Below are 26,399 nucleotides of genomic sequence, written 5' to 3'. Positions count from 1 at the left end.
ACTGCAAAATCTTTGCAACAAAACACTCGCTTTTCAAAATGAATTACTAATCTAATGAGAAAGGAGGCGGGATTCTCAAAGGACATACTGGTAATTCTCACAGCGCGATCATTTCTGAAGTCTTCTGTATCCGGTTCATCCAGATCTTCCAGGAAGTTGTACTCAGGGTCATCATCATCATCTGCTTCATCTAGTAAGAAGCATGTTTTGAAACGTCATTACCCTGCCCCAAGACCAATCGGTAGCCAGGAGCAGAAGCACTTTGTTACTGCCTGACCTGGCACAGAGAGGGCTAGGATTGCTGCTTGAAATTAACTGTACGTTCCTTTTTATGGAAGCCATATCGAGCCCATCCTCTTTTCAACCTGAGCTACTAGGATCCTTCTTTGTGGCCATTCCCATTTAGAAAAGCTGGATTTATTCTCTGTGACCTGAGTTTCAGCCAAATTTAGAAAGAGTCAAGTAGTATCATTTCAATTTGTGTTTTATATTCAACTTGCACGACTGTAAGCAACCAGTAAATTCAGGACAAAAGGAAGTCAAGCCCCAAAGCTTGTTCTTGTTTCTTCTCGAAGAAAGAAATAGTTGTTCCTACCAGAACAAGTCGTGTCCCTCACAAGGACCATGGCACACTCAGACAGATTCAGGTGTATCGATGCTGCCAGCTTCATGACACAGCACGACGGATTAAGGGCTGAAACACCTAACTTTCGTTTATGGTTGCCAGTTACTGCACTGCTGGCTAGTAAATATTTACAAGTGAGACACCTGAAGTTTAAAAACCCTCACAAACGTCCGTGGAGAGGATGAGGAAAGCTGATGGCATGCAAAACACAGGCACATTACTAAATAAGGTAATGGCTGCAGCCAAGAACAACATGTATAAATAGAAAGAAAAAGCTCCAGGCTTTCAACGTAACCCCCAATTCCAGTGAACACCACCACCACGTCTGTCACGTACCTTCATTCTCCACATCGTCGTTCATGAGTCCTCCAAGCCACCTTTTCCATTCTTCATCATCTGCGGTATTGGGATCGTACATATCAGGCGTGATGTCTGGGGCTCGCAGCTCAGCCTCCAGCTGACCGAGGGGAACATCCTTCAGAGGTCTCTTAGATCGGGTTCGGAAGGCGATGAGGCTGTCTTCCAGAGACTGAAAGGTGAGGGAAAAGCGCAACGGAATTACGTCGTCTCCGCTTTTCTCAGTTTCTCCAGCAGCAGGGTTTTCAGCCCAGCCAAAAAAATCCAATACCAAAAATATTAGATTCCTGCCACAAAGAATCATTTACTTCAGTAGTCTGAGAAAGCTCAACTTTCATTACTCTCGCTATTAAACTGTTATTGTTTAGAAATGTATTATTGTTCATTTATCTCATGCTAAACTCTTATCTGTTACCGAGGAAGCAATCTCCGCTTGCAATATTTGATTATTTCACACACGTTTTACTGTTTGCCCTCTTCACTACCTGAAATGAATCTCGAGCAGCAGCGCAGGATGGTTTCTTCACGACTCCTCACCCCTGCGCAGTAACGCAGACCAGTAATATTTTTCTCATTATTAATATGAAAGAGTGGTTCTCCATACAACCAGCCTTCCTCAGGTGTTAATACCCTACTTGCCCCCCGTATCTTTCAGAAGGAAAACTATTTTCATTAGTTATGTAAATGTCATAGAATTACATTTCACAGTCAAAACAATGGCAGTGAGAGACTTAGGAGAATAGAAAGTGTAGTTACGATACAAGAAACTACAAGTATGCAGCACTAACAACACTTCACTAACAGCTACCTCTATTCCCTCCCAGAGCTAGCGCCCTACACACTACGGAGATTCAACCTATGATTTAAAGTTAGAAAAGGAGAGCAGAACACAGCCAACGCAGTATCAGAGACCACCAGAAAGCCACCTCCTTTCTAACCGATTTTACTCAAACAAAATGCACGCTATTGCAGCATCCCCCAAACGCTACCTGGTAAGAATCCATGCATACGGGGCTCGAAGCCAGTTCTTCATCCACTGCGTGCAGCTTCTCCATGAACGTGCTGTCTTTGTTTTGCTTCGGTTTAGGAGGCGGCGGAGGTCCCATGGGAACTACTTCAGCACTAATATGTCTAACAACAGGTGTAGTAACCTTCTCCATCTAATTAAAAAGGCCTTTGTGTCAAAAGGTTTTATTTAGAACATAAATTTCCAAGGACAGAATAAGTCTCTTTTTCTGTTTGACCGGAGTCTAGCACAATCGAAATGGGAGAAACGCTTCACAGAAAGAAATGGATTCTCCATATTACACTCACTTTGATTTCCAGACAGTACAAATAAATTTACTGTTAAAAAGACTTGCAGGAAAGGAGATGTTTGGAAGATCGGAGTATCAGTCTCAACATTACTAGAGCTGATAAACCTGAACGCTAGTAATTGTGGCACCCTCCCAACCCTCCCCAAAACAAACCCATGGCGAGCAGAACGTGGAAATATCAATACATTATTGCTCTTTCTCCGATTCCAGTGTCAGTGGTCCGTTCTCACGGTCGCTTTCTCATTCTTGTCTGTCGATACTCAGCTCTTATCGCACTGCGCATACTGCTTCTACTGATTTGACAGAGCATACAGCCACCACAAATACCTTTATGCTTTTACCGAAATCAATTTCTCCTCCTAAGCCAAGCACAGAAAGCAATTCTCCTGCACTCCTCTCAAAAATAATCAGAAAAATAATCATTATCTGAAGAAGAGCCGATTGTTTCCATTGCCAGGGCTTTTTTAAGTCCTCGTGTTTATGTTAGGCTAAGCTCTTTCTGCAAGGGTTGCACTTCACTGCTTACGCAGGAATCATTGCAGTGGGATGCCAAACCCGCACAGCATTTGCAACGTCACCACAACTTTAAGCAGTAATAGGTATTTTTGCTTTTGCATTAATAATTTAGGAATAACGACTGAAAGTTGTTTCTAAAGAAAGCAAAATCTCTCTTGCAAGTTTACCTCGCAGAGCGTGCCTCCCTCTTCATCAGATGATCGCCTTGTCCTAGAGCGTTTTGCTCCCCGAGGGGAAGAAGCAGTGCTCTCCACATCACTTTCCAGTAAGCTCTGCAGTGCCAGAGATGCAAAATGCAATCAAACAATCATGCCACAAACACTGCTTCAACTAATATTCCAAAGACTCTTTTTTAGCCAAATGAATAATACAGCATTGAAGAAAGATTACTAGAAGGCCTGGGACAGCTTGCAAGTTTTCACATGTTAAAATAAAGAGAGGGTTCTACTGCCTCAAACACGCAGCCAACCCCATGCTGAACAGAACAGATCTTTGTACGAGTTGTATTTACCTCTTCCGCAGTCTCATCCTCATCCTCATCGTCAGGCTGATATTCTTCATCAGATGAATCATCTTCCTCAAGAGGAATGTCCACAAATTGAGGAGGCTGCAACAGAACATAAGAAAGGTGACAACTTTTTACAGGCTCATCTTGCCTGTGCGCTACCAGATCAAAGATTTCTAACTGAAGAAATACCCTGAAGCTCAGAAAGGAAGGAGAGTACTGAAAAAGGCTGAAGAAACCAAAGAAGTTACTAAAGTAAGATTGGTAAAGCAAAGTAAGTGGTTCAAAAAGGTGCAAGAACGGGCACAAATGATTTAGTATTTATATAATGGAAACACTGCATGAGCAGACGCTGTCGCAAAGACACATTTCTAGTACGTGAACGGCCTGCCACACTGCTGAAGCCTGCCTACACCTTGATAACAAATCTTTTGGAGCAGAGCTCAGGAAAAAAAATTGAGATCTAGGCCATATTTCCAGGCAGTCCTAAAATGCATAAAGCAGCCCCAGAGAGGAGCGCCTGGCAGCACGAGGCCTGGGCAGTGGCGTTCACCGTCAGGAGACTCATCCAGGTGGAGGCTGCTGCAGTACCACCATGGGAAGCCGGACCACCCAGAAGGAAAGACCACTCCCTACGGCACGTCATCACCTCACCATGTTCCGTCTTCCCCTGCAGGCAGCTCTTTCGGGCCCTCTGTGTACCTGCTGCTACATTACCGGCTCTGTCCTGCCTTGCACACCGTGTTTCCAATGCTCCCAGTAACGAATACTCCCAACATGCTAGAGACGAGGCTGCTCCACCCCTCCAGAAGAGTCCTTGCTCAGCAGGGTGCCTCTAGCATGGTCTCCAATTTCCCAGCAGCAGTTCACTTACCTTCACCTCATTCGCCTTCTTAATCGGAGAAATATTCCATGTCGGAATCACCTAAAGAGAGCAAACACACATTAACTGTCTCTGAAAAGCACGGTGTTGCACAGCTTAGGCAACCTATTAAACCAAATGAGCACTGGAGCTTGAGGCCTTGTTCTCCAAAGCAGCCAAGTAACAACAGACCTCAAACAAACGCTTTCTAAACCGCCCGCGTGCTCTCTACAGGCAACAACTTTGGTATAATGGCTATAACGAACACCGTCAATTCACTGCATTTTCTAACTCTGACCTGGTTTCTGATTCTGCTCATCTAAAATGAAGTCTTTTTTACATTGTTTTAGCTTATTTTTTCCATTTTAAGAATAAATCACATAAAAACACACTTTACACTTCTTTTAGAAGACCCAACAACCAAAACCATTTGGGTAGGGGGAGGGGGCAACAGTAAGACCAGGTGACGTACTTACCACTCCTTTCTCCACAACTTCCTTCAGTTTGGAACGAGTCATTTTGGGCTCCTGGAAGTTTAAAACGAGACAACAGCAACCTATTCAGCTATTTTCTTTAACTACAAACTTCTCCCCAGCAGCTCTTCACTACAAGACTTTCTTTTTTTAAATTCATTACCTTTTAGACATGATCAGAGCGACATCAAAAATAACCCCTCATAATTCTGTTTCATAATTTACACTCATACACAGACACCACTCACTTCATCCAGGTGGCAAATCTGGTAAAGAAATGTAAATTATGGTACTACCTATTCTACCTGTTCTCTCCGTATCACATCACGGACCGAGAAGATAGACTGGCCAAGGTATGATGCATTTGGGTCAACTGAAAAACCAAACTGAAAAAGCTTTTTACTTACAAACAAAGGTATATCTTCTGTCTCACTGATGGCTGCTTTCATCATGGCAACCACGTGCTCGTTTGTGATCACTTCCTACAGGAACACACAAAAAAGTATCCTTTACATTCTGTTTGTTAAAAAGAAACAGACTTAAGGTTAAAATAAACTAGTTGGAAACACAATGGAGAAATATTCAGTGTACAACATACTTTGTAATTATACTATAATAAAAAAGATCGTTCAGTAATCTGACAAAAAAATATAAAGTAAGCAGAGCAGTGATAAAAGCATTTGCACTATGTTCTCTGTGAATGCTCTACGGAATAAATTTCCAGTAGAAGGAAAGGAAATAGTCAACACAAAAGCCCACACCAGTTTCCCTTCCCTCGTGTCGCATAACCAGTAAAATGTGCCGATCCCAGCCGCAAGAGAAATGCTGCTATGAAGCTGCAACAGAAAACTTAAATCCTTAAGCACTCACAGGCTTCCAACACAGTAAGGGATGAATTCCCTAGAGGAAATATGTAATAATCTACTCTTTGAAATGTTATGCTACATCATTTCAGAAAACACTGTATATATTTAAAAGAAATAGGGGAAGGCAGAAGAGACCCAGTATCCGTGACTACATTTTCTGAATGCCACCAGAAGGCTCCAGGTGACTGCGAGACATTTACAGCCCTTCCACAGGGCCATGGGAGAGAGAAAGGCATTAATTTATGGCACTTGCATGGGATCAGCCAGGGAATCTGCCCGAAAGAATCACGGCAGTCTCCAGTCTGTTTGCCACAGGGATGGCAAAAAGAGAAAATATCTGAGATCCCCTGGATTGGAACAACACCAGCTGCGGGGACGGAAAAGAAAAAAAGAAAAAAAAAACCAAAAAAACTATTGTTCTCCAGACCCTGCCTATGGGATAAACTGAAATCTATACCTAATATAGGTGTAGAATTAGAGTTTCACTACACAGCTGTGACAGCACAGATACTCTTCTTGCAGTTCCTTTCTAACTGGAAGTTGTGTGATGGACTAAAAGGTCAGTTGGGGTCATTAACTAAGAGTAATGCACTTCTGTCAGCACCATTAGAATTCCATCAGGACTTTATCATGAAACAGCTGACTCAAAACAAGAAACATTGAGTTCACAGCCTACACCTCCTCACCTGGAACCAGAAGCGTGCATTTTAGTTCGATTACTCCTGCAACTGCTGTTACGGTACAGTACAACAGACCCATTTGCCATTGTAAATGAATGGAAGTCAGGGATCGATACCTACTAACACAGCCGGGCCCAGGTAACTTGTACGTACACCGCAATTCTCTCTTTATAGCTTTTTATAGGAGAGATTAGGACGTGGGTGCCTACCAAGTCTTCCTTGTTCATGAAATCATGTGCTACTATTAGTACTATACTCAAGTCTAGACTGCCCTTTCTTAAAAAGCCGGGCACTTCTCCGTTCCCTCCGCACTCACATGCAGGATGTTTCGCACGTTGACAACGGTCAGGTTATGTTGTTTAGCTCCATCTTCTAAGGTGCGATCAAGGGTATCGTCTAACTTGATGTCACAAGACAAAGATCCCTCCTCTTCTTGACTTTTCCCTTCTCTTTTCCGTTTGGTTGCCTTCCTCCTCCTCTTCCTTCTCTCAATATCCTCTCCGTCTTGCTCCTCTGAAAATTAATAAAAATGGAATCTAAAAATTCAGATACTTCACATCCAGCACATTCTGACAGTAGGGGTTTAAAAAAAAAAAAAAGCTAGAATTCTGCACATGCTGAAGTGGCAGCAGCTTTCCAACAGCTGATAAGGAGATCACGCAAATGGAAATGGCCATTAGAACTAGAAAGAGCCTTCTGAATAATGGATTCCAATTCTGCAGGACCTGAGCGAGTCACATTAGTCAAGCAAATACAGGTTACGCATTTGCCTTCTCTACCAGATTGATTTTATAGAATGGGCTCAGCAGCCTTTTTACGCCTTTTCCAGAAGGAGGTGTTTGAAGTATGCCATCACGATTAAAACAGTCGCAAAACTCCAGGGACCACACAGCACCAGCAGATTCCAGTTTCCGGGACTTAAAGTATTTCCCAAGCAGCGCTGTTTTGCTGACTCAGGGAAATGAAGGAATCATAACTTCCTCTAAAGGAAAGCAGTGGTTTTAGGAATCGAAAGTTGCAGAGATCAGCTCCAGCAAGTTTCACCTGTAGTTTATTTAGCCACTGAACTACGGAGCACAGGATGAAAACTTAAAAAAAACATTGCACCTGAACAGCCCCTGCCATGGTGTACCCAATTCCGGAGTTCTGCGTCTACTGCGTCAGATCCCAGGTCTGTTCCTTGCACAAAGCTTACCTAGGGGAATAAACAGCCCCAAATCCTCATTTTCCTCATCAGTCTGCTGGGGCCACTCACCAGCTCTGGTGTTCTTCAGTGGCTTCATCACGGTAGGATTTCTAACAGCCAGCTGCAAAGAACTCCTCCCTGGGGACTCCTGCACTGCAGACTGGTTTTCAGTCAGATACGGATCCCTCTGCGCATTCACTTCCACCTCTGTGTACAGCTTAGGCGTTCTCCCTGTAAACAACACACACTAAGCTGCAGTCGCACAGACCCAGCTGAGGCTGCTGCAATTACAAAAGCTTACCGTGACCCATTCCAATCCGTTAAATCAACCGCACGAGTCTAACCCAGCCTGTGAAAGCTATCCAGATACAGGGAACGCTGCAGCAGCAGCCCCATCCCGCCGGGAACAAATCCAGGCGACGAGATCCCCACCTCCAGCTGCTTCAGTCTTGCTCCCTCCACTATCGGTTTTGCACAGCTACGCTCAAAACCATTCCTGCCATTGCAAAAACCTGATGATGTTGCACTCCCTGTTGTATAAATGCAACTGCAACAGCAGAAATCAACAGCTAGGGGCAGGCACTCCTTCACCAGACGCGTTATTCACAGCTGGAACAGCGCAGTTGTCGGCAACCTTAGGATGCAGCTTCACGGCCACCTTGGGCCGGTTTAAAACCACGCTGCTGCTGCTGGGGTGGCTCCCTGCCCTTCCCGCTCCTGTTCTGTCCCAGAAGTTACACAGGCCTAGAAAACGGCTGTGAACTGACCCCTGTTCCACTGCCCGTCCTCCCGACACAAAATCAGCTTTCAGTCACATCAGTGAATTAATCACAGCAGCACGAGAGTCAGAGACAACGCTTCTCACAAGGGAACGAAGCAGCACCGGCCCTTTTCGCTGCAGCCTGCAGTTAGACAGGCTTACAATGATTATTAAAAACAGCTGAAACCTGAAGTTTCATGAACACCTTAAGCAAGTATGGAAACACATTGACACCCGATAGACCCGCTCCCCGGCACGGCACCAGCTGCTGCTCTGGGCTGGCACAGCTATTTCATAGAATCACAGAATCGTTAAGGTTGGAAAAGGCCCTTAAGACCATCGAGTCCAACTGTTAACCTATCACTGCCAAGGCCACCACTAAACCATGTCCCCAAGCACCACATCTCCCCGGCTTTTAAATACCCCCAGGGGTGGGGACTCAGCCCCTGCCCTGGGCAGCCTGGGCCAGGGCCTGACAGCCCTTTGGGGGAAGGAATGTTCCCTAATACCCAACCCAACCCTGCCCTGGCGCAGCTTGAGGCCGTTCCCTCTCGTCCCAGCGCTTGTTCCTGGGGAGCAGAGACCGACCCCCCTGGCTCCAGCCTCCTTTCAGGCCGTTGCAGAGAGTGATGAGGGCTCCCCTCAGCCTCCTCTTCTCCAGGCTGAGCCCCCCCAGCTCCCCCAGCCGCCCCTCCCCAGCCTTGTGCTCCAGCCCCTGCCCCAGCCTCGCTGCCCTGCTCTGGCCACGCTCCAGCCCCTCCATGGCCGCCTTGGGGTGCGGGGCCCAGCGCTGAGCACAGCATTCGAGGGGCGGCCTCACCAGTGCAGTATTTGTGTAGCTGCGCAGAAAATCAGATCAGGGGTTGATCCAGATGGAGAGGAAAAAACACCCCCACCCCCATGTTTCCCACCCCCCCCCCCCCCTTTTTTTGCCAGATCAATTCTCCGATCTCATTGAGCTCAAAGATGTACGCCAGGGAAGGAGAAAAAGAATAGGACGGGCAATTTGGGGAAGGAGGGAACAACTACTTATTTCAGTAGACTTAAAGATGACCGGAGATACAAAACGAGCATCACTTTGATCGTGAGCATCTCTCGTCTCCCTCACCAGCTCGCACATCCCACCTTCACCGAGTGCACCTCCGAGCAAACAAAGTTCACCTGGGCTTTTTACACAAACTTCCAAAATACCTACATCCCACAGCAAATTTGTAACTTTACCTTAACACAAGCTCTACTCGCATCGGCGCCTGCAAAGGATCACAGCAGAGCCCCACACGAGTGCCCCTCTGGACGGCTTTTCTGAATGCTTGAAAGAATTATCTTGAGGATGAAGTAAAACTCTGAAAACCACTATTTCTGGAAGCAGCGGCTTGCACTTCTGCCAGTCTCACAACTCACCAGCCAAACACTTGGTTTTTAAAAACTAAATGCAAGGTGACTGTTTCAAATCAAAGCCTGGATTTACAAAGCCTCGTCTAAAGCTTAGCTGAAAGTAACATAGCCTGCACCATGTAAAACCTGTGAAATGGGTCCATGAACGTGGCTGCTAAGACCGATCGCTACCGCGGTCCATAGAAGATTAAACACAGGGGCAAGACCGGGAAAACGCGTGCGAGTTTGTAAAACCAGGCATTTTAGGTTGGACATCTGGAACAAAAGCAGCTTGTAAAGCGCTTTGTGCTCGGCAGCGCTGGAGGCGAGCGGCTTAAGGTCTCTGTTAGTTTCCTAATGTTTTAGGGGAGGAAAGCCCCCAGGCTTTGAGGACGGGATGCCTGCTAACCCGCAACGCTTCAGAGAAAGAAAACCACCGCAAAGCCTCATCACCCGAAGGAGCAGCTTCGCACGAACAGGCCGATGAAGGCCTCCCTTCGCTGCCCGCGGCGGGGTCCCCGGGGCACCGAGGCCAGAGCAGCAGCGGGGCGGGGGAGCCGCCGGACGCCCCGGCCCCGGCAGGGGCAGCGCACAGCGTTACCTTCCGCCACGGCTTCGGGGCTCCGGAGGCCCTCGGGGTGGAGGGCGGCAGCGCAGGCCTCCTTCGCGCCCGGCGCGTCCTGGCCGGAGCCCGAGGCCGCCCTGGCGGGGGGCCGCTTCCCGCCCTTCAGCGCAGCCTCCCCGGGGCCCCTCCACACGCCCGGGCCGGGGGCGGGCGGCCCAGCCGCTCGGGCCGCCGGTTTGGCGGAGGAGCCGCCATCGGCAGCGCCCGCCGAGGAGGAGCCGCCGGCGCCGGGCAGCTCCCCGTCCTCCCGCGGGCTCTGCGGCCCCGCCGCCGCCGCTCTCCTCTTCTTGCAGGGCAGCATCTTCAGCGAGAGCGACATCCCGGCGCCCACCTAGAAGACAGGAAAGCGGCTGGCCGCGGCGCCCCGCCGCCCGGGCCCGGGCCCCGCCGCCCCGTCCCGTCCCGCTCCTCTCGGCAGGAAGCGGAAGCGCCGCGGGGGCCGCCCGCCGCGCAGGCGCCGCGCCGCCACGTTGGCCGGGCGCCGGGCGAGCCGCCGCCATGTTGGCGGCGCCGAGGCCGCCAGCCCCGCCGTGACGACGCGGGGCGGCGGGGGCGGCCGCCGCCATCTTTGCTGGGCGACGCCGCCGCGCGCCGCGCCCGCTGCCTCGCTCCGGTCGCCCCCCGCCGCCGCCTCGCAGGGGCTTCCCGTGGGGGAGGGAGGGCCTGCCCGGTACTGCCGCCCGCGCTCCCCGGCGGAGCCCGTCGGCCCCGCTGCCGGCCCCTCGCGGCGGGAGCGGGGTCACCGGCCCCGCCAGCCCACGCACACGCCCCGCCGCTCCGCCGCCCCCCGGCTCCTGGCCCGGGAGGCGCGGCCGCAGCCCCGACACTTGCCGAGTCACCGCCGGGCGGCCGCGGGGCGGGGCCGGCCGCCGGCTGCCGCGGGAGGGGCGGGCCGGGCCGCCGGGCGGGGCCTGCGCCGCGTCGGGACCAGTCGGCAGCTCCTGCATCCCGGGCTGCGAGCATCCTCCGGGCGGGGGCCGGCACCGCGGCGCCTCCGCACCGGGCTCCGCATCCCGGCTGCCCCGGCCTAAGCTGGGCCATGGCGGAGATCACCAGCGTCCACCCCGGCTTCGGTGAGTGGGGCCGGGCGGCGCGGGGGGCCCCCTCCTCCGCCCCGGGAGCGCCGAGGCGAGGCCCCGCGCGGCGCCCGCCGCCCCCGAGGCCGGGCCCCGCTCGCTGCGCGGGTCCGAGCCGCGCCGGCCCCGTCCCCCCCCCCCGCCCCCGCGGGCCGGTCGTCCTTCCCCCGCCCCCGGCCAACACCCTCCGCTCGCCGCCGGCGGCTGGGGCGGTGCCAGCGTTCGCCCCCGCCGAGGGGGGCAGCGGGGCCCGGGCCCGCGGGGCGCAGGTGCGCGGCCGGGCCGGGGCGGGCGGGCGGCCCCCGCCGCATGACGTGATGTCTGTGCCGGGCCGCGCCGCGCCCCGGCCTTTGTTCGCGCCTCCCCGGGGGCCGGGGCGGCTGCGGCACCGGCACCGGCGGCCCGCCCAGGCGGGGCCCGCGGCGGCGGCCCGGCAGCCGGGAGAGGGGCCCTGAGGGGGCGCGGCGGGGCCTCCGGGCCGGGGCGCGGGGCCGTCGGCGGGCCCGCGGGGCGGGGGGCACAGCCGCGCCCCGCCGGAGCCGGGAGCCGGTCCCCGAGCCCTCGGTGGCGATGGGGAAACTACAAACCCTGCTAAATCATCCGAGGTGAAGCGGCCCGAAGCCCAGCCCGTGTGGCCGCCGTCCAGCCAGGGCGATGGCACGGCTCCCCGGGCTGCCGGCGAAATAATTCTCCTGAGTTGGTACTCGCTAATTTTTCAGGTGCCTTTTTTTGTAGTCCGGTGGGCGACGAGGCCTGGTACGGCAGCGCTGGGTTTGTGTCGGTGGGGTTTCTCCAGTCCTGAAGATTCAAATCGCTGCCTCTTTCTGTCCTCCAGCCACTGACCTTCCCCTCAGACCAGAAGGCCCCATAGTTAAAGCACGGTTATTACATTTCCTTTAAAATCTGAAGCATTTGGTAATAATTTTCCATGCTATATAATTTATCTAACGTACAATGTATCTCTTTAGCTTTTACGTTCTGCGTTTCCTGGAATCCAAGAGCCACGCGTTGTTGTAATTTAACCATTGGCCACCATTAGCTAGTAGGGTATAATTAGCAAACATCAGTTTTAAAAGGGAGTTTGCAATGATCTTTCATTAATTGAAAAATAATTCCATATCCCCAAAAGCTGGGTTTGTTTCAGTTAAATCAGCATCACATCAGAACAAAGATTTCTCCTGCAAAGTTTGAATAAAAAAGCCCAGTTCTGCTCTTTTTGAGAGAGGAGACAGGCTGCAGTGCCATTTAAAATGGACATGCAAAGCACTTTGCAATGCACAAAGTTGCAGAAGCTTAACTAAAATTGTTTTTAGGCAGCTTTACATCAGTGTAGTTGACAACCGTAAGGAATTACGGAGGCAGGATTAAGGAATGTATGGAGTGATTACCTAAGTAGGAGTCTTCAGCCAGGAAAAGAGGAGCCGCACAGAGCAGGGAACGATCGCTCCCTGTTTCTTCTGATGCAAGAAGGGGCATCAAGTGAAACGAGGTGGGGCAGGCTCAAAATGAAAGCCCTTGTTTTGTCATGCCGCGTAATTAAGCTGAGGAACTCTTTGCCACAGAACATTTATGGGAGCCAAATTTCAGAGTTAAGATTTTTCGATGGCAGAAAGATCACAAAGGCTTATTTGATGCTTTCTAGTGTGACTGCTGGGTGCTGCTTCTAAAATTGTCTGTCAGATCTGCGGGAAATGAAGGTACAAGAGCTGATTCTGTGAAGACACAATAGAAACAAAACACACACAAAAAATGAGATCAGAATAAGAAAGGAGTTTCACCATTTGTCCTTTTTTGCATATCCACTGAGGCTTTTAATATCTGTATATGGCTGAATTGTATTCAAATTAGCCAAGACCAATTGTATTCAATTAATTCAAGACCACTCGCCTCATGTCAAAGGGGGAACGTTAAGTAACAGTGTTGGGTTTCAGGGGTGTTTTGTTAATATTATGAATTCTTGCTTTAGTTAATTCAATCCAAGGCTATACCGGCAGTGGGGCCTGAGACAGATTTATCTGTGGAGCCGGTCACCGTTGCAAAAGACTTCCACCTTCAGTCGGGGAAGACTTCTGTCTAACCAAAAGTGATTTTGTTATTTTTGCAAAAAAGGAGACGTATTCTCTTGAAAATCACAGATTTCCCTGAGCCTATCAGATATTCAGGTTATAGTCTGGCAGCCTTGTCCTCTTGCCTGTTAACCTCAACAGCTAATAATGTGGAAAGAACAGAGAAAATACAAAATTAGGGTGCTCTCTATAGCTTCAAGTATGAGGTTGGAAGATTATTTTCTCCTCTTTGTGGTACAGAACGAAGACACGCGTACCTTTTGTACTAGCTGTTCCGTTTAGCTATTGCTGTGATTGTCACGACAATGATTTTTGGTTTTCCCTTTTCCTATGGAAGCAGTTTGTACAATTTGTAAAGAAAGAGACATGGGGCTAGAGGGCTTTTTCATTTGCTCGCTTCCAAAAAAAAAAAAAAAAATCGCTTTAATGATGATTAAACCAGTAATACAATAATGAGTTCTAAGAAGAACCTGGCTCTACCTCCCCTATAACCTCCCACTAAGAAATCGAAGACAGCAAAAAGATCTCTCCCTTTTCCTTCCCTTTTAAGACTGAACAAACCCTGCTCTTTTGGTCTCTCCTCATCTTCCATCTGCTCTCCACCCTCCATCCGCTCCAACTTTTTAATCATCTTGGTGGCCCTTGACTGGAATTGCCCGAGTGTGTCGATGTAGTATACTGGGGAGCTCAACACTGCTGGTTTCGTTCTGTGGCTTGGTAATACTTCTCCAAAGTCAACTGTTATAAATGGAAAATAACTAGCATGGTTGCTAAAAATGAATGTGGTGCTTTTTTATTCTGGCTTGTCGTTACTGAAGAACACTGTCAACATGAGCTCTAGAAAATATCTAATAATCCCTAAATCCAAATACAGGATTTGCTGTCCGTTGTTTTTGGACATAGGATTTTCATGTGAAGAGGAGTCTTGGTGGTAGCGGTGGGGTGGACAGACGCTGTCAGTAGCTCCCAGCTCCTCAAAACCTGTAAGAGCATCAGTAGCAATACTGGGATGAAAAAGCAGAGGAGCGGTTACGGAGAGCAACCTCGGCTTTCGGGTGGGACACAGAGAGGGACCCGCGTGATCGTCTCCTTAGTGCTCAGCGTACTTGCCCAGGGGAGGTTGTGGGAACGGTCAGCGCCGTCACTGGGGGGAAGCAGCCCACCAGCGCGACCCAGATCCTTGTCGTGTTACACGGACATGCAGCGGCCCTTCTTTCCCTTGGGCATCGTAGGTCAGGGCCATATTCACGCTCACCAGAAAAAAATAATTGCCATCTATCCAAACAACACCTCTCTGTCTTTTTTGTGTGTACCATGGGCCCCATCTCTGTCGTAAGGGGCTCAGGCAAAACGATCGACCATTTCAGGCCAAAGTGATTTTTTTAAACATTGTTAATAAAGGAGAACTCCAGATCCAGTGTTATGGCCATATTTATTACTCCCTTCCTGTTGTTAAAATAGAATTGTGTAATGTTTCTGAACAGGGCATTAAAAAAAAAAAAAAAAAGTCCCTCCTGCAAATCCAGAAGCCATATTCCTGTGGAGATGCTGGTAATGCGGGAGCTTGATTTGGCAAGATAGGGCAATCAACCGTTTGAAATTCTTGGCACGTGAAAGCATGCGTTAGTAGTGTCAAATGTTTCCCACGTAGGAAAATATTAATTAAAGGAAGTGATTTTTTTTATTCTGGGGAAGCTTTGATACCAGGATTATTGAATTAAGAGCAACATAATAGTACCGAATAGATCTCCATCCAGAGGTGCTTGGCCCCGTGGGGGCACGGCCACCGCAAAGGTACAAGCTCGTTCCTGACTGCCTTGTCTTCTCCGCAGATGTCTCTCCAGTTGTGGCAGGCCTCATTGGTGCTACTGTCCTTGTGGTTTCTGTCTCAGTAACAGTTTTTGTGTGGACATGCTGTCACCAGCAAGCAGAAAAGAAGCACAAAACCCCACCGTATAAATTCATTCACATGTTGAAAGGCATCAGTATCTATCCGGAGACCTTGAGTAACAAGAAGAAAATTAACCGAATCCGGAGAGACAAGAATGGCACTCCTAAGGAGACTGGAAGGGGGAACCTCTTGGTGGATGCTGCTGAATCTGGTTTAATAGGCTCCGAGAAGGCTCCAGATGGGCCAAATGCAGCCCCCCACGTCGACCAGCTCCCAATAAAAGTAGATTATGGAGATGAACTAAGTCCAGATCAAAGCCTCACTCCAGGAGGAAGTAAAACCTCCTCCCCATCCTCTCCAGGGGACGATGTCATGTTGGGTGAACTGACTTTCTCGGTGGACTACAACTTCCCTAAAAAAGCGCTGGTAGTTACCATTCAGGAGGCTCACGGGCTGCCAGTGATGGATGAGCACACTCAGAGCTCTGACCCGTACATCAAGATGACAATTCTTCCAGATAAAAGGCATCGAGTGAAGACTCGTGTACTTCGCAAGACGCTGGACCCGGTCTTTGATGAAACCTTCACCTTCTATGGGATCCCATACAGCCAGCTCCAGGATTTGGTGCTTCACTTCCTCGTGTTGAGCTTTGATCGCTTTTCTCGAGATGATGTTATTGGAGAGGTCATGGTGCCCCTTGCAGGGGTGGATCCAAGCACCGGAAAGGTTCAGCTGACCAGGGAGATCCTCAAAAGGAACATACAAGTAAGTCACTTCACGTAGTGTGACACAAGGCTCCTTGCATTGTATTTGATCCAGGAGCCTCCGTGGTCAGGAATACTGCAAATCCTTAGTCATGAAACCCATTTTTCCGCAGATAGCTATTATTGGTATTGTAAGGCTGTGCTCTTTTGGTTAGGCAGCTCTGTGCTGTGTGGTTATGGCGATTTGATAAGGCAGAGTTGCTATTGAGGCATAGAAATGATGAATGCAGTAACTGATGATGCCAAGAAAAAAGGCAAAGTCCCCATCTCCAAGTAGAAGAGCTGATGTGATGACGGGACGTTCGTCAGTGCCCGGCCTTCCTGCCCGTAAGGTGGCAGGGGGGGTTAGATAAGGGTGCTCTGAATAAGTTTTATACGGATTCCGAGTAACAACATATTCTGTTCTGCAAAGACAAACCTCACTTAGGGTGATTCGCCTGCTCTGCCCATTTTAGACACCTATGCTTGTAATTGTCTCCATCTGAATTTGTTACTGCGAGCCCTAAGTAAGTGGGAATACATCAATGCAGCGGAGTCTGACGTGATTCCTCTTGCCCTGGAGCAGATCTCTAAATCAGCTCAGATGAATCCCACCCTAGATGACTCTGTTTTTTTCTCACTTGAGAACAAAGTGTGTCTAAGATGGTTTTGTCAAATGTAGACATCTAAGATTTAGGTGAAATGAATCCCACTCTTAGTGTCTACTGCTGTGAACTAGACAGACGAGCAATCCATGTAAGATATGAAGGCTTACATTAGGGAAGAGGTCTTCTGTCCTCAGAAAATACACTGTGCTCAAGTCGGAGGATGAGGTGGTACTCAAGATTTTTATTTTCTTGCTTAGTTTACTTCTGTGACCCATCCTCCAGGTTCAACAGAAAATGGCATTTGGGCTCACTTATTGCCTTAACGTGTTGGAAATTGTTGCTGGGCTCTATAAAATACTTCATCACGTCCTAGAGTGGCAGAATTTTACTTGAAAAGTTTTTTCTACTATATGGGGCATGTAACATTAGTTATGTAAAGGATACTCCATGGCAATGACCCAAACCAAACCAAACGAATCCCACCAAAACCGGAGTCCTGGTGATTACTTTGTTTTTCTTAGGTTCTTGGGATGCTTCACATTATGATCAAACGAGTGACTGGTTTAGGTTCTTTTAACAGTTTTCTTTTCAGTGCGTTGACCACGTCTCTTAGAAGTAATAGATTAAAAATAGAGGAAAAAGGTCACGCTAAATAAAAATAGATTTAATCAAGGATGCAAGTTATTTAACATTTATTAGTAATCGGAAATAGATTTACCTTAGTGTCAGGTGTGCATTCTTGAGAATCTGCATAGTTACGCAACGTCAAAACAGCCATTACTGAACAAAGTTTTCAATGTCAGGAGGTTTCAAAATCTGGAATACAGAATCGCATTTAAACCCCAGTAAATTACTGCACTGATCCAAGCCAGTGAAGGTGTACATCCCATCCTAATGAACATTCCCAATCATTTCGAGCAATCTAACAATGCAAATTACTTTGTAGTAACTGCATTAAATTACTTCAGACCAAAAGAACCTCAAACCCTAACAACATCCACCCCCCCCCCCTCCCCAATACCCTCTCTGGCCGTTGTATTCTGGTGTATCCAACGAGCCAAAGTTCTCCACATTCCCCTTCTGGGGCCAGGAACTTGCTCATGTACTTGCTCTCCTCCCAAAATTTTGCATGAGCACGAACAGGCTTCATTCCTTGCATTTGGAAAACTTGTCTTAAAATTAAACACACGGGAACTGCTCAAATTAAAAGAAAGCACCAAAATTATAATGAACATTTTCCGTGTTTATGTTTACACGCACAATTCTTCCCTGCTAAACTGAGCAACAGCAGTTGAAACAACCTCACCTCTTGGGCAATCACCAGAGCATTCAGTGTGACATTTAGTGCTTTACCAGTTTGAAGTGAGAAAAATTCCTTCATTGGGGGACCCCCAGCACCCTTTGCTCTGCAGGGTTAACAGTACCGGCCACCGATGGGGCAGGAGGAGGGCAGGGTGCTGCCAGGCCAAACTGTCAGCGGGAAGCTGTCGGAGCTGTTGCAGCAGCTCTGCTATCACTGACACCACACGATTTCATACCCTTTGCTAACGCTGTTTGCCTTCATAGCAAATACATTTAATCTCAATTAGTGCCATCTCAATGAAAGTTAATGACCACCATCTGGAAACCAAACCTAATTATTTTAATATATTACTCTTCGTAAGGATGTACAGCAAGTTTAACCAAGTAGATCTGCTTTTATCTTCATCCTTTACCTTTGCAGACTAAACTGATGGTAGAACTGTCAAAGCACACCTAAAGAGCTTGAGGTGCTTGGCCATCAAAGCTCCACCAAAAGTCCATGAAACTTAAGCTCCCGAAACCCACAGGCGCCTCTGGTAGCAGACTCAGAAGGCAGCCAGAGCTGCTCTTCTCTTGGACGGTGCCCACCAGGTTTGCCCTGAGGGGGACGCAGAACCCCAGCGGAGCGGCTGTAGGGATGCTCGCTGTGCTCAACAGGCGTAGGGTGAACAGCAGAGGAGGATTTACATTACGCCACTCGCTCCTTCTCCCCGAGGCTCCACCTGCCTGAGGCACCTAAAATGACCTGCAGCTGATTTTCCAACTTTCTAGGCATTTAGCACAGGGAAAGGAAATTCTGGTGATCTCCAATATTTGCCCCTTTTTATGAGACCCTCTTGTCCTAATAAGTTCTTTTTGTTTCTTTTTCACAGAAATGCATTAGCAGAGGGGAGCTGCAGGTCTCCTTGTCCTACCAGCCTGTGGCGCAGAGAATGACTGTCGTGGTGCTGAAAGCCAGACATTTGCCAAAGATGGACATCACTGGCCTCTCAGGTAGAAGCTATTTTCTCCAGCTCTAAATGTGTATTAAAAAATCTCCAAGTTCACTTTCAGATCTGTTCACCTCTCTTATCTGAACATTTTCTTTGTCTGCATGCTTTTCCTCAAACACTTTCTGAGGGCGATGGATCACCACGAGCGATCCATCACTCACCAACAGATGGTTATACAAACAAGACCAAATCCCTCCTACTGCGAGACCAACGGTTGCATCTTTCTGGCATCACCTGGTCTGTTTATGAAGACAGCATTTTCCAAATTGAGCAGATCTCCACGTGGCTTTTGGCCAGACGGTGCAGGCTCTGTGCTGCCGTGCCGCTGTCACCCATCATTGCCCTGAGCAGCATTTTTTCCGCGGCACAACCGCTGCTTGCTACGTCTACCTCAAACCCTGCTCCTGGAAGAGGAGGGTAGAAGAGAGCGAGCATAAAAAAGAGGAGGGACAGGCTCAGAATAGAGAGGAGTAAATTCATATGATGTTAGAAACAATTTTTTCTTTTTTGTTGTTTTTTCTGTTTTTTTTGTTCTGTTATTTGAAGAGAGGAGCAGAGCAGCTGTTCTGGCTTTCCTGTTTCACAGTCACAGATTCTCAGACTCCTGAATCCCCTTAGCAAAGTTTTCTTCAGGATTACAGGAAAATGGTTGGAATCACCTTGAGAGTCAACAATAGCCTGGCTTATACCAGATTTACTCCTGTCTTTGCAGCTTTCTCCTGTATGCCTCAGAAAGAATGCAGACTGGGCTTAGTTCTCTATCGTAGGCCTTAAATTTTACTCTTTCTTAAAAAAAAAAAAAGCTTTCCATGTGTGGTCTGCAGCTACAGGATAAATTTTTTAGTAACTCTTCTTCTGCCTGCTGAATCTGGCAAGGCTAACGTCATTTCTTTATAGGATCTTTATATTATGCATAAGGTCATCATTTCAGCTGGATAAAAAAAGTGAAAATGAGCCAGTGTCAGCTGGGCAGGTGACTTCCAGCTTCAAAACTTGTGTTACATGAAAAAAAAGCACTGTGTGCCTGGTGTCTTCATTTTAGCCCTAAACAAGCATCTGCACGAAGAGTGAGCTGACCGATAAAATAACAAAGCGAGGCTGATGGCAAAGGCTTTGTTTCAAACTTTCTTCTTTTTCAGTACCTTCCACTATAAATGTTTTCTAGCTGCAGATTATTAAAACCATTCTGACACTTTGTTGGGCCATTTCCTGAAATAGGGTAACAATATTTGTTGTTGTAGACGACAGTGAAAAGTCAAAGTTTTGGCCAGTTGGGCACCGACCTCACCAAAAAGCTCCCCGTTGGGTATTTCTAGGATGAATTACCGCAATTCACGTGTGACTTGCTTCCCTCCAATCCCCGTGCGATGTTGAAACTCATAAAGAACTTGCACTGCCACCATCAGCGGGTTGCTCTGCAAGGAGACGATACGCCGGCAGTCCCCGCTCCTGGGGGAGCTGCAGCGAGTAGCCTGGATTCACCCCGTTTACTTGAGCTGGCTCCAGTTCAGCACGCTAAACCCTGTCCGTTACTTCCAGGAGCACTACTGGGCTGTGTTATTAGTTTATTTCTCTCTCTTTTCCAGCAGATCCGTACGTTAAGGTGAACGTTTATTACGGAAGAAAGCGCATAGCAAAAAAGAAGACTCACGTGAAGAAGTGCACTTTGAATCCCGTCTTCAACGAATCCTTCATTTACGATATCCCTGTCGATCTCCTTCCTGACATCAGCATTGAATTTCTAGTTATTGATTTCGACCGTACCACAAAAAACGAAGTGGTGGGACGGCTGATTTTGGGAGCGCACAGCATCACCGCAGGTGGCGTGGAACACTGGCGAGAGGTGTGTGAGAATCCTAGAAAGCCAGTTGCCAAGTGGCACAGCCTGAGCGAATACTAGCAGAGGTTGCGGCAGCAACAGCCGACTCGTAGAACAGACTTAAACCTTGTTTTAGCTGTAGAACTAAACTTTCGTAAGAAGCAGCAGCTGATTGGTTCTCTAGTGATGTGATTTTGCAGGGCACTAAAATTCTAAAGAGCATTAAGTGGAAAAAAAAAAAGATACCACGAATATATATAACAGTGTAATCACGCTATTGCATGCCTAATACAAACTGAAATTAGTATAACTACCAATATCAAGTTGCAGATTTTAATACAATTATCTGTCACTATGGAAGTTGTGTTTGTGCCGAACTGTCTTTGCTGGTATTCACCGAGATTGGCCTGTCTTTATTAGGCTTCTCCCAAAGTTTCTGAATTCTGCTGTTTAACCTCTAGTTTCTTGTTAGTTTGCCTGCCCATTGGTTCTTGCAGTTCTGTTCTTTGCTGGTTTGGGAGTACCAACCGCATTTCCATAGGAAGGTGGGTTAGAATTCTGCACTAGCGCAAAAGGAAAATACAGGGGAAAATGGCACTTTCCTTCAGAGAAGAAATAATTCTGTTGCAAGGTACTGAAATACTTGCTGTTGCCACGTACTTGTTGTGGAGCTATATGGTCACAACATCAAACATTTGTATCTAAAATTCAGACACCAACAAACTGATGAGGTCCTTTTGCCACATGGAAGTTAGCACAGGCGCGATCTCACGGACTATCAGAACCGGGGAAACTCCGCTCCATTTCATTTAAGCCTGTCTGTGCATGAAGGGCCCACGAAAAAACCAAAAAACTGATGTGTCATTGATCGGTAAGGAAACTTTTGCTGATTCTTTTAAACATCAAATGTGAAATTCTACCTGATTGCTGAGTTCTGTTATAAAGGCATAACGTATCTGAGATGGGAAAATACCTTGGGGGAAGAGGTTTTAAGTGAAAAAATCGCAAAGCTTCTCTTCATTCATACTTGAGTCAATTCGCATTAGCTATGATCTTGTAGTTACCCGACAGCTAGCTCTCAAAAATGAGTAAACACAGGGCAAAGCCTGTCACTACAAAACGTGTCAAGCGCTTCAAGAAGTTAATTTTCAGAGTTTCAGGGCAGCTTGAGTTAGTTCTTAAATCGTGAATGACTTCTGAGACTTAGGATATGCTTACCGTCACCTCTGAAGTGTAAAAACGTTACTTGCCAAGTGTGACCTGTAGCACTTCAGGCTATTAACCCTGAATAGCCAGTAGTTTTGAACAGAAGTTCATAAAGTTCCACGAATAGAAGTGAAGTTTGGAAGTAGCCGCGTTAGATCTCACGGTGAACACACGAGCCTACGAGCTGGTTTTGTGCGAGACAGTAGCGTCCTCGCAAGGAACTCGATTTGGCTTCTTACTACATTCAAGCCAGGAAAGATCTAAGGATGACAACTGGCAGCAAGTAATTGATTGTCAACATCGTTGGTAAACTGAGTGGAAATAGTTACAACAGGCTGTAGAAATTCAAATTATTTCCGAACTCTCCAATGGAAATCTGAAACAGAACTGAGCTTGCACATAGGAGACCGCGAATTTTCAGTGAACATTTAGTTGCTTCCAGGTAGCCAGTCTGTTCTGTGCCCTGTGGACTGTAAATAATGTATTATAATTACAAAAATTTAAGATCATTTAACTACTTCCAGGACTTGACTACTGAATTTTAGAGCCCTGTGGGAAAAATGATCCTTTCCACCTTTGTACTAATGAAAGTAGAATAATTGGGCAAGTCTTACTCGGTTTCCTCTCCAGCCACCAGGTAAAGCAGCAGCTGCTGGGAGGGCTCTTCGTGCAAACAGTCAGCACTTTGTTAGTTGGCAATACTTTGGCATCTCTTCCTAAGAAATTATTTTTGGAAAGCTGAATTTTCTCACTCGTAGCTAGTTACTCACTGAAACTTCCTTCCAGGCAGAGTCTTTTTAGCAACAGAAGTCGCACTGAAGCCGAAGCTCGCTGTTTCTCAGCCTTGCGTGGCAGACAGAAGCGTGGACTTCCGTTCCTGCTTCATCGATCCCGATTACGAGGCTTCTGCCTGAGGTTGTAGCAGATTTTATCTTTGTCTTAAATGCTTTCTAGCTCCTGCTCCATTAGTGGCTGCCAGCCACCAACCAGAGAACGAGGTCTCCCTTGGAAATTGGTGTAGATCTGTTTCAATCCTAGTTTTTTGCACTAAGCAATTGTGTTGCTGAAGTTTAGCAACTGTCACGACTTTTCCTCGGAACATGCTTTCCAACACCGCTCCAGACATCTGAATAGGACGTACTAAGAACAACCACCAAGTTCCCTTTTTTCCCCTTCGGTGTGAAAAGCATGCTTAAGCCTAGATGATCTCCTTATGATTCCTTTAGTTGAAAAGGAAAGATGAACTTCTTGTCAAGGAAACATGCTCAGGGTAAATAGACTTAGGCTAGCGGGCAGATAGGAGTAGTTCCAACACTCTTCTGGAATAATAGGAAACTGAAGATGTGCAGATATATATTTTTTAAAATGTAAAAGAGACAGTAAGAGACAGCGGACTCACTGTAAAATCTCCCAGGTGTGGTTATTCTTTACCTTGTGTCTTCTATTGTAAAATTAACTTGGACAGTTACAACTTTGTGTGAAAAAAGAAAAAAGGCAAAAAACCTAACTCAACATGTGTGAAACTGCATAATGCTATAAGCTAATCTACATTATGTAATGCTATCTTGTATGTTGAATTTGTTAACGCACATTGAGCGTGCAAATAAAAATTAAATCACTTTAGCTGCTGACTGTGCCATGTTTGACCGCAGGCAACACGTGCGTGACTATACTGAATACTTTAAGAATTTGTTTCTAAAACCACGCGTTTCTGCTCTGACGATTCACAGGAAAAGAACACACAAAATAAATCACAAAGAAATAAAGGGATGTAACAGCATCCTGGCAAATTAAGTGGAACACTATTACTTAAACATTAGCGCACACAAAAACTCTCAGTCACCTACACAGCCTGGTACATGGGTATAATTTGGCATAAAGGGATACTTATTAGCTAAGTTGAATCCAAGTGAAAAAAGAGGACATGAGACGGGCAGAAAAAGCAGCAGTTTGACTCTAACATTTGTAATTTAGAGTCACTCCTGGATTCCTGGTCAAAACTGAATTCTCCGGGAACGCTTTTGTCCACCTCGCTGTGTGCAGGATACGACAGTCTCTCCTGAAGTACAGCGATCTGGCTTCTGTGACTTGTTTTTCTGCAGCTCCCCATCAGCGCTGCACAGAACAATATTGCTGGGCACAAAGCCACCGCTTTAGAAAATGCCAAATAGCCGAGCGCAGCGAGCCGTGTTTCCCCAGCAACACGGGCTGCAGCGAGCACTTCAATGCCGTACTTCACTCTTCTCGATGGCTTCCCATGCAGCAAAGGCCCGGGCTCCAGAGGTGTTTTGGGTGTCTCAATACTTACAATGAACTTCACGTGAGCTTCAGGTCTCATCTCCAAGGAACCTGGCAGTTTCGGTCCAGGGTTTACAAAAAAGATGGCCTAATGCCCCAGAAAAGGAACGTGGCCAGCGCTGCAGCTCTTCACACACAACTCTGCACCGGAGGTCGGGGTATCGCCAGCCGTCCGGCCTTCCACACCGCGTGTAAAGCGCGCTCTTTGGAGCACCTTTGCACGCCCTCTCTGATACAAATACCCCACAGTTAACATTAAAAACCGACTCTCTCAACTTCACTCTGGGACAAAGATGAAAGTGATCCAACCGCAACGGACGCTGTGCCCATTGCCAGGCTCGCCAGCGGCGTTCCCAGCTCTTGTAGTGACAGTGAGGAAGGAGTTACTGAGGCGCTCGAGATGTTTAATTAGCTGGACCCGACTCCTGCTCTGGCGATTCAGTTCCACCGCATCGCTCACCAGGGGCAGTTGCTGAAGCTGTTGAACGCACAAAACCATCAGAAGCCGCTGAGATGCTGCAGGTAGTGAGCCACGTGACGGGCACACATCTGAATTCAGTGTCCGATGACTCGGGACACAGTGGTTTATTGAACACCTATGCTTACCGTTAATTACATCGTTCTCTGCACTGCGATTGATTGCAGTGTTTCACCGCTTTCAATTATTTATCATGGTAATAACCGCAGTTGTTAGAGCAGTTGGCTAAAACTGCTCAGCCAAAGCGCACAGTCACTGATTATTTTCTACTCATTGTGCAAGATGTGAAAGAAAATCTCTCTTCATCCTTCTCTGCTTGGCTTCTGCCTCTAATGCTGCATGCCTTTAATAGAACGTCCTGTTTCAGGTTCTTACACCATTCAGCTGAAACAGAAACAAAAGAATTTGCATGAGAAAAAGAAAAAAAGCAAACAGAATGGGCTTGACAAACCATGAAAAGAGAAATGGTTTTGTGGAGAGCATGGAATCTCGGCTCCGACTCTCTTCCCACCTTCCTTGGGTCTGGGTGCTGGTGCCATTTAACTCAGCAGGATTCTGCGTTGCTTTCAGCACGAGGTCTTTCCTCCTCCGACAGCTTCTGCCTCACCTAATTCCCCGTAGGAGCGAGTCGTGTTGCCACGGCAATGCGATTCACTTTTGATGGCGGATGCCGGGGCAGGGCTCTTGCGGTATTTCCTTTGAGCAGGCAGAGGCAGGAACGGCTCCATCTCCTTTCCGAGCCCGCAGCCCACGGGATTGCTCTACGAGGGAAGAAGCTGCCATCAGACAGGTACCTCCGAAGGGCTTCGGAGCGCCCTTGTTTCACCCTCGTTAAAGTGCAACAACTGGGTCTCGAGCATTCAACGAGCCACTCCATCCCGTCACGCCGTCACTGTCGAAACTCAAAAAGTCTTTCCGATAACTTGTTAAAGCCAAGCTCGTCCCTCTCGGAGCCTACAGCACCAAAAGCCACCCTGCCTGCACGCCGCAGGTCTGTAACCCAGCACCTGCCTGGACGTCTGCGGTGCTGCGTCTGGGCTCCTGGTTTCACTGCTGTGGTACAGAACGTACGCAATTCCTGGGGAGATACGCTCTCTATTGGGCCAAATAGGAAACAGGACAGGAAAGGAAAAACACAGCAAGAAATAAGTAGAACATAAGGAAGTGGCAGACAAGGCAATGCCAAGGGAAAAAAAAACAAACCCACAAACCCCAAAAAAGCCTCAAATCCCCCCAAACCCCAAACGACCCCCCCTTACCTCTGCTATATTGCACAACAGTTCTGCCCTTCTCCCCAACGTGGAAGGGCCTGTATAGACAATTTTTAGACTCTACATCAACGCAGAACCTGTTGAATCACATACATCAGTGCATTAATTCACCTGGTTCTGAAATGAGACATCTCAAAGGACTCGATAGCCACTTACGGACATCCCATTATCACTGAGGAAAAGCAGCCAGCTGTTGGAAAAAAAAATACTAGGAATGTCCCCAAAAGAAATGAGAGCATGGGGAGGACGTTACCCTCCCCACGCTGCCGAAGGGAGGCTGCAGGGAGGCACGGGGACGCTGAGCAGGTTTGGGCTGAGAAGGACGTGGTGGGCTCCCAGTCACAGGGATTTCAGCTGGGACAGGGGAGGGGCTGGACCCATCTGCACCCCGAAAAGAATAAAAACCACAGGCAAAATTATTTGGGGAACTTTCAGTTCACATAATTTTGACTTTTTAAAAATTTAAACACGCAATGCAACTTATCCCAGGCAGCTCACCATCTG

General features: G+C 47.9%; 2 protein-coding genes across 9 annotated transcripts in view; one reads left to right on the top strand and one right to left on the bottom strand.

The window, feature by feature from the left end:
* LOC309600677 (GON-4-like protein) overlaps window positions 1-10,741 on the bottom strand; it is a 31,288-nt gene extending 20,547 nt beyond the window's left edge. For 2 of the 7 annotated variants that reach the window (XR_014230449.1, XM_082333158.1), the window contains exons 1-11: window positions 10,122-10,740; window positions 7,396-7,617; window positions 6,517-6,713; window positions 5,062-5,136; window positions 4,658-4,708; window positions 4,194-4,244; window positions 3,326-3,421; window positions 2,982-3,086; window positions 1,972-2,142; window positions 962-1,154; window positions 89-190 (exon numbers count right to left, since the gene is read on the bottom strand). Coding sequence is in view for 6 of the 7 variants with exons in the window: in XM_082333158.1 (XP_082189284.1) it covers window positions 89-190; window positions 962-1,154; window positions 1,972-2,142; window positions 2,982-3,086; window positions 3,326-3,421; window positions 4,194-4,244; window positions 4,658-4,708; window positions 5,062-5,136; window positions 6,517-6,713; window positions 7,396-7,617; window positions 10,122-10,464 (1,606 nt within the window). In the remaining variant the exon portion in view is untranslated. The other 5 variants (XM_082333156.1, XM_082333160.1, XM_082333157.1 and 2 more) reach the window with 4 other exon arrangements.
* A 349-nt stretch (window positions 10,742-11,090) lies between these two features.
* Window positions 11,091-23,393, top strand: SYT11 (synaptotagmin 11). Of its 2 annotated transcripts, none has more exons than XM_082333170.1 (4): window positions 11,091-11,218; window positions 15,120-15,943; window positions 18,704-18,824; window positions 20,413-23,393. In XM_082333170.1, the coding sequence occupies exons 1-4, from the start codon at window positions 11,185-11,187 to the stop codon at window positions 20,721-20,723; spliced, it is 1,290 nt and encodes a 429-aa protein (XP_082189296.1). In that variant the 5' UTR covers window positions 11,091-11,184; the 3' UTR covers window positions 20,724-23,393. The 2 variants fall into 2 exon arrangements, with proteins under 2 accessions (XP_082189296.1, XP_082189295.1); XM_082333169.1 differs by having other exon boundaries at window positions 20,410-23,393.
* Window positions 23,394-26,399: the final 3,006 nt, after the last annotated feature.

The sequence above is a fragment of the Platalea leucorodia genome (assembly GCF_965183815.1).
Source record: "Platalea leucorodia genome assembly, chromosome: 24".
Classification (NCBI taxonomy): domain Eukaryota; kingdom Metazoa; phylum Chordata; class Aves; order Pelecaniformes; family Threskiornithidae; genus Platalea; species Platalea leucorodia.
Note: the sequence above shows the minus strand (reverse complement) of the source record. Positions and strands in the feature narration are given on the sequence as shown.

Bases quoted from the DNA above. Each gene is read 5' to 3' on its own strand.
- SYT11 (XM_082333169.1), top strand. From the start codon at position 11,185: ATGGCGGAGATCACCAGCGTCCACCCCGGCTTCG. The intron at 15,944-18,703 runs GTAAGTCACTTC...TCTTTTTCACAG, and splicing joins TCCTCAAAAGGAACATACAA to AAATGCATTAGCAGAGGGGA. The intron at 18,825-20,409 runs GTAGAAGCTATT...TCTCTTTTCCAG, and splicing joins GGACATCACTGGCCTCTCAG to CAGATCCGTACGTTAAGGTG.